Source organism: Tachypleus tridentatus, unplaced genomic scaffold (assembly GCF_004210375.1).
Source record: "Tachypleus tridentatus isolate NWPU-2018 unplaced genomic scaffold, ASM421037v1 Hic_cluster_2, whole genome shotgun sequence".
In the NCBI taxonomy this organism is placed as follows: domain Eukaryota; kingdom Metazoa; phylum Arthropoda; class Merostomata; order Xiphosura; family Limulidae; genus Tachypleus; species Tachypleus tridentatus.
This window is the reverse complement of record NW_027467782.1, coordinates 13,740,351-13,753,424: the sequence shown is the minus strand read 5'-3', so window position 1 is coordinate 13,753,424 and position 13,074 is coordinate 13,740,351. Positions and strand designations below refer to the sequence as shown.

Sequence of the window (13,074 nt, the reverse complement as noted above, 5' to 3'; positions counted from 1 at the left end):
CTGGCTTCTCCGTTTCACCTATCGAAAGCTTAGTGTTTTAATTTTTGTCATCATTATACTTTCCCTATAGTTAATTTAAGAACACTATTTCTATTTTTTAATACAGTAACATTTCCAATTTCCAAGTCTTGATTCTGTTTCTTTTACAGTGAGGTCGTCAGTAATATAGGAATTTTATCCTCCATGCTAAGTAGAGACAGCCTTATTATTTAGCAATACAGTATACCCTCACCTGTTCGCGGCCCCGCATATTCGCGGGTTAGGCTCTTAACCCTATCGCATCGTATGCCGTTATACCGGGCTAGCGTCGTAACGTCATAAAAACGAATGCTCGGTAAACCGGGTTTTTGTAGGTCATAGAGACTAAAAGCGCTTTTCGAGGGTATGTCTGTATTTACTCTCTCAAGCAGTTTTATCGATTGACGTCTTTATCGAACAATTATTACTGAACTGTACTGTATTATTATTACCTGAACTGTGCGTACTGTATTTATCTGTCTAAGTTTGCCTTTAAATTTGTTCCACTTTCTGTCAATTCTAATACATGTGTTGTACGCATAGAAAATGACTTTACGGTACAGTAATACAGTATGGGTAACTATACTATGCGGTGTTACTGTCCTCCTGTACTTACGTTTCTTTTTGATTAAAATATTGTTGCAGTACAAAATTAAAATGTGTTTACATTATCATTACTACATTAGTGAAATACATGACTGCATGCAGTATTACTACATTATTACTGTATTAATGAGTAAGAGTGTCTTTAGAAAGTGTCTGGGAAGCATTTAGTACCGTATATAATCTCATACATAGAAGTTTTAAAACTGCATCCAATATTCGCGGTTTTTCGCTATTCGCGGGGGGTAAAGAACGTAACCCCCACGAATAGCGAGGGAATACTGTAAATGTTTTTCCTAACACGTGTTTACTTTTTATAAGATGGTATACATTGGTTACTTGCATTCTTAAGCTTTATAAATTTTGCATAGAATAATACTAAAACAGCCAGTTAAAGATCGTGAAAACTATTTTTCTCTATCGGATGATGATTAAATTATAGTTTCTTTTAGAAGTAGTTAAGCGCTAGGCCTTATAAAGAAAGATGATAATGCTACGAAAACAAGAAATCTCATTTATGGCTGTTCGTTGGTTTCCAACTCTGGGATGATGTGGATAGCTGAAAAGCGGCATGTACACCGAAGATAGAGCCACTGTATCAGTGATTTCCAACCTTTTTTATACCCCGCACCCCTAAAAAATTTTAATATGTTGTCGCACCTCTCACAGTAATTATTTATTTAAGAATGAAGGTGAAGATGGCCAAAACAAATGTTATCTCTCAACCCCTGGAACGCTATCTCACACCCCTGGTTGGGAACCACTGCACTATACCATGTGGCTCTTCGTGCTTAACTTCTGATGACCTATAGAGAAATAATCTAGATTTCTTGTATTGCTTTAATACGGGCTTTATCTCCATTTCTACATAGTGTTAGTACACTTAGACGCTTAAGGGACTGCGCAAATTGAGTCCCCCTCCCCAGTGACAGAGGTGTGTCTGCAGACCCATATCGCTTCAAACCGGATTTCGGTACCCGTGGTGGGCAAAGTAGAGATAGTCAATTGTGAAGCTTTGTGCTTTTTTTGAGACAAACAAACAAATTATCTGCGTTTAGGTTTTCGTTGGGTTTGTATAGAGGGATCTCTGGTTGTACTGCATGTATTTGCTTGCAGATTGAGTGTACTGTAACTGATAGTGCCAAGGAAGGAATACAGAGTTTTCTGTTGAATTATCTCTCGTATTTTCTATGAATAATGGTTGCTGCACTTAATTATATTTGAGCCCGTTTTTAGGGTAGGAGCAAATAACACTTGGCCTGTAGTACAGATCAGGAGTTTTTAAACTGGTCAATGAAACTCTCTCGAAGTCCATCTTAGTTATATGACGAGTTCCTCTTGTCAGTGGGTAATAACTTATATAAAACTTCTTGTTTATTGTTTGTAAATCCTTTATCAACTTCCACTAGACGTAGTGAATATAAATTTGTTTAATATGGTTTGTCTGTTATGCTGGTTTCCACAGATTAGTTTCAAATTTGATTTTTATTTGAACAGTGGGTTGAATTTACTGTTACCCTTTTCAAACAGTTTGGGAATTTCGGTTGTAACTTCAGTTCTTTGAAAAATAATTGAGATATTAAATCCCATCTTCGTTATACATGTTTTGAAAGTTAAAATAGAGATTATAATATGTTTTTTTCGAACTTGTGGAATTCGTTTTGCAAACTTCTCCTTTTTGTTTTTTTTAAGGCCAGTTTACGTAGTGTGGCGTCATCTAGCGAGGAAGATACTAAATTTATTGACAACGTCGAAGATACCTCGGCCACTGAAGGTTAGTTTTGTTTTTTCACGTACGTATTTTAAAGTTATGAATAAAATACCAAAATAACGCTGTGGCTAAGTTTTATAATATAATTTAAATAGCAAGTTCTATAATTGAGTATTTACTCTAATGCTTTAATTCAACTGTTTGAACTTTTGCTTTATATGTTAGTTACTTATACCGTGTGAAGACTTGAAGCCTTTAGTTAAAGAGAATAAAGTATTAAAAACATATAGTTTCTATACTGTTTTATTTAAAAATCGATATTTTAATTTATAGTAATCATAATATAGCTTTTCTACTAATTGATAAAAGATGGCGCCATAGAGTATTAAGCGTGTGTTTTTCTTTGTACTATTGTCAGCATTTTAATCTGAAGTAAGTGTGCATCTTAATTTGTTTTCGTTTGTATTCTGAGCATTTTTAAATAAAATAGTTTCATGTGTTCTTTCACTGCAATGCAGACTGAGGAAAAAAGAAATGAAGCATACCACGTAATTAATATATTTGATTTATAATCATATTTATAAATACCTCAAAACTCGTTCCTTAGAACGCTCAATTATTATTTGATTATATATTATTATATAATGGTTTATGATTAGATTTTAAACTACCTTATTTTTTACTAGTTGAATTAACATTTTTATGGGATCTCTATGTACAATAATCAAGAAATAAATAATGGCTGATGTATATATAACATGTTAGGTAAGGGGTTTCAATTTAGACGTTTGCTGATGTATTATTAGGAAAGGGGTTGTTTCAGTTTAGACACTTAATTGAAGCTTCCCTAGTTTTGAATAAAAGTAAGCTATTTCCAAGACTGATCAGCTATTTTAAAATTTAAAGAAGTTTATAAGAAGTGAAATAATTCAATATTTTAAATACTTTTAATAATATTGTTCTTGTAACTTTAAACAAACATCTGTTTGTATATAGTGTTGTTATTTTATTTGTATTTGCTTTAATGGAGAAAATGTTTTTTAAGACCTTTTGAAATAACATGCATCTTTTTAATTTTATCTTCAGAACTGACTCTGTAAAATTTATTAAGATGAAGTTGATATTTTAAAATTAATCTGTACAAAAAATATAGCATAACCTGTCTTTCTAAACACATTCAATTAATCAAACAAAAAAACCTGAATTTTCATGTGCCTTTTCTCAAATTTCAATTGTTCATCTACATTTTTAGAATGTTTAAAGATTAACAATACTTCTGCACCTTTAATCTTATGATATAAATAACAAAGTAATTCTTAGGCATTCCATGTGTGATATTATATTTGTTAAATAATAAAGTGCACCTCATATAGATCAATAAACCTGACATAGCGCTGTAACTACATGGAAATTAACTTTGTTCAAATTGCATTGAAATGAAAGTTCTTGTAGGTTATCTGTTGAATTAAAAGTCGTGATTTATTTTATTACTTACCTAATTAAACATCAAAGGAGTAAGACTAGGTAATAAACCTCTGTGAAAGAACTCTACTGCAGGAGTTTTCTTTCAGAATATTTCCTTGAGATGGGGTTGACTAATGCATTGTGGGTAATTTGAGGGCTAAAGGTGAAGTATATGTTTAAATATTGTCTTGTAAACACCTAAGTTAAGTAGTACAGTTTTAAAGGTATATACCTTTCTCAAACCAAATATTATTGTTGAGAATAAAAAGCAACATATATTTGCCAAAATATATATATATAAAATGTAGGTGGAAAGTTGAGTTTAGGGGAAAGTATTCCCCCAACACTTCAGGAAGAAATAAAATCCTGGTATTATATTACTCCTGATGGTTTATTTAATTTCATAATGAACAATTATGATTATTTGATAGTGTTTTATCCATGTAAAAATGAAGTAAAAGAAATATGAACAAAGTTTTGACAAGAATTTTCACCTCTTTTCAACATTCAAATGATATTAAAACCACCCATCTTGTGAATAATTTGACTGATTATATATGAACATTTAGTTCATAGGTTGTAAGTTACTTGTTTACTCAGAATAAATTTTTGCTAAATAAAGAGTTGCTTATGCAAAACATAAAGATCTTTATTAGTTTCTTTAAAAGTTCTGTGCAAAACTTTTAAAAGATATTTTATGCTATGACTTGTAATGTTTTGAAGTATTTCAACTGTTTTATTAGGATAATTATGATTGTGAAAAATGTTTTTTTTTACTTCAAGTAGAAAATGTTTAAGGTAATTTAACCACTATATGTTAATAGCCTTTAGAATTGAATGTAAAACTCTTAACAAAAAGCACAAATTCTTAGTTTGTTTTCTGTTTTTGAGAAATATTGAAATGTAGCTGTGAGGAATGCCTACAAGGTTTCTCTGAGTTCTATATTTTAAAACATCCATTCATGTGTTAAGAAAACCAAGTAAAAACCAACTGTTTTTGAGGATGTTTTGTGATCGTCACTTAGAGGACTCTTCATTACATATACTTTCCTGTCTTTGTTGACATTATTTCTTCAGCCTTGTGTTGGGTTCTGCTTTAGAACATGTATGAATTGTGTACTGTGTTTTCTTTTATAACGTGTGAATTCTGTATTGGTATATTCTTTAGAACACCAGTTGTTAAAACAAATTCTCTCTGGGTATGTTTTACTAAGCAAATATTTTCTATGCATTTGAGAAGTGTGTGCTGCTTAGTAGGTGATGCAAATATATGATGTGATAAGAAATGCATTAGTAATTGTCATGCTGTATTTGTGGTTATATTAATTATTCACACACAGTGTTATGTGTATTCATTACTAATCTACTCGCTTTTTGTGTACCACACAAATGTTTTCCAGAACAAAGCTGTTTCTCTTGTACAGTCATTGTGTGTCTTCTTGATACTTAGCATCTGTGTTCTAAAGTTGTATATCCATCCAAATGATGACAGTTACAATACAGATCAAGATGATATTTTGCCTTCTATTTTATCATTCTGTAGTAATGTGAACCAGTATCATCAATGTAAAAACCAAGTTCAGGAATCACTTTGAAGTGGTATGCTGTTTATATGTGAAAATGGTTCACAATCATTTATGACAAGTGAGCTCTTCTGCTATAAGTCTTCCAAACAGTATATTCTGTATATTGAGCTCATTTTTTTTAGTTTTTTCTTGTTTTTCTTGCTGAATGTTTTCATTATAGCGTAATGTATGTATTATAAAACCCTCTCCTTGAGAATACTGTGAGGTATAATAACTTTTCAGGATGAAATCTAAATTATGAGTAACAAAATTAGCGAATAACTTTATTAAATAATTTCATTCTCATTTATGGCTGTATTCAAACTTACGTATATTATACACCTGCTGTTACATTAGAAACCGGTGTTTCAAGCGCTACTTTTGGTAACACGAACATTGGTGGATTTTAATTCCGTATAATGTTTCTTACTTTTAAATCTGTTTAGTTTGACGCTTGTACATCGACTTTTCTTGTATGACTTACTTGTATCACACGAAAGCGCTACTGAAAATAAACGTGGCGTTTAAAGCTGCATTATTTTGTACACACTTTCAAGATTTCTGGGAATCAGCATATACGTTTTTTAGTCGTATTTTCTTGCATTTCTATGTAAATAAAGCGGATGCAAACAATAAACACACAACCCATTCTTAAAGAACTTTATCACAACACTGTTCTGTTTTGTTACTCTTAACCTTGTAAGGTTTTCGTTATTCGACGTATCTTATAACAAAATATCTTCTGTTTTCCAAAATATGAGTATTATTAATTCATACAGTAGTCCTATTCTCTTATATTATCACAAAAAAATAAAAAACAACTCGTACATCAGCAGTTTGTGTCCCAGCATGGCCATGAGGGTTAAGGCATTCGACTCGTAATACTAGGGTCGCAGGTTCGAATCCCCGTCGCACCAAATATGCTCGCCCTTTCAGCCTTTGGGGCGTTATAATGTGACGGTCAATCCCACTATTCGTTGGTAAAAGAGTAGCCCAAGTGTTGGCGGTGGGTGGTGATGACTAACTGCCTTCCCTGTAATCTTACACTGCTAAATTAGGGACAGCAAGCGCAGATAGTCTTTTTGTAGCTTTGCGCGAAAGTAAAAAAAACAACAACAAAAAACAAACATCAGGAGTTTGTATAATAATCCTGCGTTTACATTGTTAAAAAGAAATCTCGTATGGCGGCAGCTCCTACAATAGTCCTGTTTTCTTGTGTTGTTACAAAAACCTATCGCATGAGATAGACTCCTGAACACAGTTATGACTTATTGTAAGTTAGAGCTTTTACAGTAAAGAAGAGTAAATAAAAAAAAAATCATCCTCAAGCACACAGGTGATCGGAACGTCGTGACTGTTTTAAAACACAATATTCTTCCTAAGTGTAAAAGTTGTAACTTCTGATAAAATCATGACGTATCTTGTACGTGCACAAATATTTAATGTTTATAGTTGGAAAAATATGAGCGTGAAGTTATGTACATAACGCTGTTTTCTGCAGGCAACACATCTGCAGATGTTTACTGTTATTTTAATGTAAATTATGTAGTAAGTATGGGTACTGTATTCGTTTAGTCAGTGACAGCAGTGCTTAATGTTGCCTGTTTTAAAGCTTAGAGGCCACTCAGTACTGCTAAAGGTATTGTGAACATTTCGTAAAATGAATTATACGCTGTAATTTCTTTAACAGTGGATGTATACTTGTCATTCCTTCAATAGCGGAAGTTTCTCCTTATTGCTATAGTGAGTGATTACTAGCGCTTCAAATATTAGCAGTACTATCTGGTTGTGGATTTGGTCGGTTCACGTCAAAACGTTTTGGTACACATTGTTAACGTGACAGTAACCAAGATAGCAATAATGGCTCGGAGGAAACCTCATCTCATCTGTTATGGGAGAACGAACTGAATAAAATGGGTCACGTGTGCATCTCCCGATCCAGGACAAACACACAGAACATCTGAAGTGTTTTTGACGTGCGCGAGTTAATTACACAGCATGGCTGGGAAAACCGACATGTGGCTGTTTGCAGTGGGCAAGCTGAAACTATTGTCCAGTCCCTGACTCTTGTCAGTTCGCGTGCGAGGACGCCAGCAATATTGCTTGTGGCAGAGAATTAATGATAAAATCAGCGAGTGTACTGACATGCACTGAGTTGTCGGTGGATTCGAGGGTTCGGGTTGTTCTGCCTTCGAGTGTCAGATCCTCACCCCCACATTCTTTCATCAACTCGCCTGCCTCATTGATTGTGGCTCGACGGCATTTATCATCACGCTAGTATAAGACAAACCATTGCTACAGTCTGCTAGCATTCACGGGCGTGTTGCTTTTAATTCTACACGCAAAGCTAGTACTAATAGCGACCTTCCAGTTCTTAACTCGGGTGTGGCTTTCTTGTTGAGCGAGGGTTTGTTTTGGTGAATGTTAAGAGCACCGCAAGTAAATGGCCCAGCTGGGGCTAGTGTTACCAATGGATGACGAATAACATCTAGCGTTCTGTGATTGACTTTGGTAAAGTTTACCACTGTGATATGTAAATAACACTCACGTTGAGCTGGAAAGGGTTTGTGTGGTGTATATCAGCCATAAATACATTAGTATTTTCTACTTAGAAATATTTCCGTTACCTTGAGTTTCGAATCAGTTTCATTGTACAAGAAAACTTTATTTTCTTTTGCTACTGTTGGAATGTGGGTTGTCCACAATTAGAACGACTTAAATATTTGTACCTGAGAGATTTATAAAAAGAGTTTTGTGATAAAACGTGTGTCCACATGATGTCCCTCAATCTAAACACGTGTGTCCACATGATGTCCCTCAATTTGAACTCTAGCTTCTTTAGTCGAATGGTTCTTTTCATCCTCTCGTGTTCTCCGACTACGCTAGTTTTACAGATAATAATTGATGTGGTCTTGTGTTAGATATAAGATATGGAAAGCCACGTGGTGAAAGATTCGACTGGGTGAAGGAACAGCTTGGTTCACAGCTGTGAAACGTGTACCTAAAGAAAGTTAATTGTGAGTTTCATGTGTCGAATTATTGTAATTTGTCATCATTGTTTCCCTTACAATTTAATTTAGGCGTAAAACACGCAGTAACTATAGTATTTGTAGATCGTGAGTTTGGTTTTAAATTAACACGTATTCGGGGTATAAATTGACACGAAAAGTGCGTCCCGTACTTTTCTGTCTTGGCTTATAGATCACTTGTTGTTTTACAAAGAAAGAGACATGTGTTTATCAGTATTTATACAAATTAAAAATTGAGAGAAATAAATAAAACGTGTAAAAAATGGAGCTTTCCTCTTTCCACATGTTAGTTTCATCACTGAGCACGTTTAAACTTTCAATTTAAATTGTACAATTGTTTGAGCTTGTTTTGAAAAGTCTAATCGAACATATTCGTCATTGAGGGCTTCGCAGTTCTATCTGATTGTGGTGATACAGGGATGAGGGCTTCGTAGTTCTATGTGATTGTGGTGATACAGGAATGAGGACTTCGTAGTTCTATCTGATTGTGGTGATACTTACAGGAACTTTAGCCATAACACACTAACTGTAGCCAAAGTTTATAGTGTATAAACATTTTGGTTTGCTTCACAACGCAACTCTGAATATTGCGTAGTGAAGGAAGCTCTTTGAAGCTTTAGCTGCGAACCTTAAGTCTAAAACACCAGCTACCATGAAATTGATGTATGCAGATCTTGAGTGTTTATTGGTTATTCGTTGCTTTCCCAGTATGTTGAATAGCTTATGTGTAGAAATAACCGAAAAATTGCATGTTTTATCTTACAAGTTGGGTCTTCTGACAGAGAATCTCAAAGTTCGTTTGGCTGGAATACTTAAATCTGTTCATGGAATGTTTTTTGTAGCATATATATATCTATATATATACACATGTCAATATGAAAGCCTTCGATAAGAAATTGGTTGTTACATATAATAGAAACTGATGAGCCAGATTTAAGACTAATCTCTTGGTAAATAGAGCTACAAGTAAACCTAATCTTCGAATTAATGTGGTTGAAATTACAGGACGGCTCTTCTAATAGACAGTACTTGCAGTGTACAGTATATTATCTGATAACCAGTGCTGTCAGAGTTGTAATTTGGTGTTTCTTATAATCAAGTACTCGTGTAGACCTTGTACTACTGTACATAGCATGTTCAGCCATATGTTACATAATGTTTGTAGAGGTTTCATAATACTATTGGAAAACAATCAACGGCCAATAGTTGTTAATTTGTAAACCACAAACTTTTTTTAAAATATATTAACAACATCTACATCAGGCTGTGAATACATGATTGAAGGCTGTTAATTAATTTTTGGTTAATTCGCATCACATGAATACATTTCATTTAAATATTTTTGAACAAATAAGTTACGTCGTATTATCCGAATGTTTTACAAGACGATGTTTGTTTTTTTTCTCTATCGTCTTCACTGAATTAATTCCATACCAGTTAACATATATTATTGGAACATCATTTAAAGACATTTTCAAACAATTTTTGTTCAAAGTTAATAAGTTTTGTTATTCTAGAAATTCTGATTTGTTTGGGTTTTAGTTTCAGTCATAGGCCTACATCAGGTATCAGTTAATTGAACTAAACTAGTGATTGTTAAAAATTTTAATTTGCGAGGTTCTTTTAGCAGTAAAGTTTATTCACTCTAAAGAAAGTTGTATGAAAACATCATCAGAAAATATTAGTCTACAGTTAGTCAAATAATATTGTTTAATCATTTATCGTAGGACTTTTTTTCTTCTGCTATTTCTAACTGTTCGATTGATGACAGCATTGTGTTTATTCTGAAAATAGAAAATACATACGTGTGGTTCATTGTGCGTAAACTTTATTTTTTTACAACGAAACGCTAAAACGTTACGTATTGTTGTACATCATCAAATGTGGTGAGTTAGTAATTCATTACGAACCTGTTATCATTGGACATGAACGTCACTGGAAGTACTTAACCTTTGCTAATGTCATGTAAACAACGTGTGTCTGAATCAGTGCTGAAAGCAAGCTTCTCATCTGATATGTGACGTCAGTACTAGTGAACGTACGCAACATTTTATATAAGTTTTGAAACGAATTTTATGGTCTTCAGTGTATATGAGGCAATAATGAACGTCGATCTGAAAAGGTTATTGGTTGTATTGATTAATTTCGTATAAACTTGTATAAAATAACTCGGATTTGGCTTTTGATTTGCTATCGTTCCTGTAGTTTTGTTAAATCACATTTGGGTTACTCTTTGAACATTCCGTCACCAAACATGTTCATCCTTTCAGCCGTCTACCGTTGTAACGTGACAGTCAGTCCCATTATTCGTTCATGAAAGAGTAGCTCAAGAGCTGCAGTGAGCAGTATTGAACCACTGCCTTCTTTCTGGTCTGTTATTTCAAAGTTAAGGACGGTTAGCGCAGATAGCCCTCTAGTATTTAGCTTTGGGTAAAATTCAGTAAACCAATTATATGAATACTGATTTCATAAGTTGTAAGAGTCACAAATATTTTATTATTTTCTACAAGAGCAAGTAAATAACCTTTCACCCCTTGATCGGCACATGTGGAAAGTAGTTTTTAAAACTCCATACTCACTTCATCTTGGATACCAACGCCTCTGTTGTTCGCATACGTATGTGCCTGTTTATGTGGTAAGTTTCTCTCAAGTCCCGTATATGTGTGTACACTACTGTAAGTTTTATATACTGCCTTGTGAATTATATGTAAATTAGCTTACGATAATTAGTCGATTATTGTGTCAGTTTTGTTCATATCGTTTTTCTATCTGCACTATCTAATCACACTGAATATTGTAAGTAACAGAAGATATTAACCTTTGTTTAATGAGATGTGGTTTAGTGCATATATGTTTACCGTTTAACATCCGTCACTTATCTAGCTTTTAATTCTTAACTTTTGAGTCGGTATGTTTTAATGAGCTCACGTGTGTGTGTTTTTATTGTAAAACATAACTCTTCAGTAAAATAGATAGGTGTTGTAATCAAAACATCTTTTGTAGTAACCGGGTTTCTGTACATTTGTTGATAGTTATAATATACAAGCAACAGAAGGAATGGTCGTATAAAAATTCAGTATTTTTATTGTTTTATTTTTCAAGAAATTTTAGTATATCAGCATAGATATGTAGGTGGTGTAACCGTCTGTGGTTAGTAACGAGGTAGTTTCGTGTGTCTGTTCTTTTTTACATCAAAACTTTAGAAGGTATACAAACAACATCCCCTCGCAACATTCCTGTCCATAAAGTTTCATTATCATTATTATTATTTACTATAAACAAGGAATACAAAAATCTGAAGCTGGTTTATGCTTTATCATGAATTTTGAACAAGGATAAGCTTATGTAAGATAAGTTATAAAAGTGGTTATTTCTATGTAACAATGTTCAAATTCCTTTTCTTGGCGGACAGCAAATACTGACTGAAATATTTATCAGCCTTGATACTTCTGATACTGTGATTCACAAAATATAGGTAGGTATGTTGGGGTTTTATTATAGCTTGTAGATCAAAACGGGGACCATTGATTTTTCTTTCTGTGCTCATTATGTTCCTGTGTTTATTATGCTCAACTGATTCTATTTCTGGCTGTAGCATCATCGTTTCTCAGAACATCACATCCATGGCAAATAACTTCTTAAAATCTTTATTTTATTTTTTGCATTTCTTGATGTTATTGAGGTGCTTGATTACCTTACAATAGATTATAGAGCAAGACAATCAATACATGAAGTATCATGTTGTTTTTTTTACGAGAGAGCGTTTAGAAAAAGAAACACTCCGCACGAGGGGTGTTCTAGACTTTAAGGTTTTTGTTATATGCGTGCTGTACTAGTAGATGCACCATGGACGCTTTCATGAATAAATTTTGATAGTCACTTGAAATACACTAGTTTGAGTATTCTTATGATGTTGGGTAATACACTGTGAACGAGAACAGATTTTAATACACCAAACTAAGATATATTTCCCGGTATTGCTGTGGTGTTTCGTAAAACAGTGTAGACGTTCTCATCAATAGGTTTTGCTACACAAAGTCAAACAATTTCATTTACGATCTAGTGATTAGAGTAACCGCACTATGAATCCATGTACATATGGTTCGCGAACTGTCGCCCATAAAAGTGCTCCGCTCTTTGAAGCCATTGGTTTTCTCCAAGATTCCATGATTAACAGTAAAATTCCTCTATTCGATCAGACAGGAGTAGCCCAAATGTTGGGTGTGGGTAAAGTTGTTTGATGGCTGTGTGCTGTTAGCCCTGATAGAAACTCGGTAACATTTCAACTATTGGTAAACATCCATTAAAGGCGGTTTCATTGTTTAGTCTGCTTGTGGTTCACACACACAATAAAACCAGCTACTTTAACTTCAACATACTCTGGTCTGTTCGCCCTTTTACTTTCTCAATTTTCCAACATATATGAGAATAGCAGTACTTTAATTTAAAATGCACACTACTAGATTGTCTGGTGCAGATTGTATTAACTTTATGCGAGTCTTGTGGTTAAGTGTCACATTCATTACACATTGCCGACAGATTTACTGGTTTCAAAGGCAAAGTGACTGTAAATATTGATTTGTATATTCAACCATTATGTTTCCCGTGTGCGAAAAACGCAAAGAGCGCGTATGTATTCGTTAATGCCTGCGCTACAGCTAGCTTAGTCTTTTGTAACTTTTGA

The 13,074-nt window shown here is 33.7% G+C and overlaps 2 protein-coding genes across 24 annotated transcripts in view; one reads left to right on the top strand and one right to left on the bottom strand.

Moving 5' to 3' along the window:
• LOC143242162 (sodium- and chloride-dependent GABA transporter 1-like) overlaps positions 1 to 13,074 on the bottom strand; it is a 532,318-nt gene that overhangs the window by 282,450 nt on the left and 236,794 nt on the right. The gene's annotated exons all lie outside the window — the stretch shown is intronic.
• LOC143242429 (uncharacterized) overlaps positions 1 to 13,074 on the top strand; it is a 59,190-nt gene that overhangs the window by 31,091 nt on the left and 15,025 nt on the right. For 17 of the 20 annotated variants that reach the window (XR_013022684.1, XR_013022676.1, XR_013022675.1 and 14 more), the window contains one exon: positions 2,314 to 2,395. Coding sequence is in view for 7 of the 20 variants with exons in the window: in XM_076485815.1 (XP_076341930.1) it covers positions 2,314 to 2,395 (82 nt within the window). In the remaining 13 variants the exon portion in view is untranslated. Of the gene's footprint in view, positions 1 to 2,313; positions 2,396 to 2,850; positions 3,281 to 13,074 lie in introns of those variants that run through there. The other 3 variants (XM_076485808.1, XM_076485812.1, XM_076485816.1) reach the window with 2 other exon arrangements.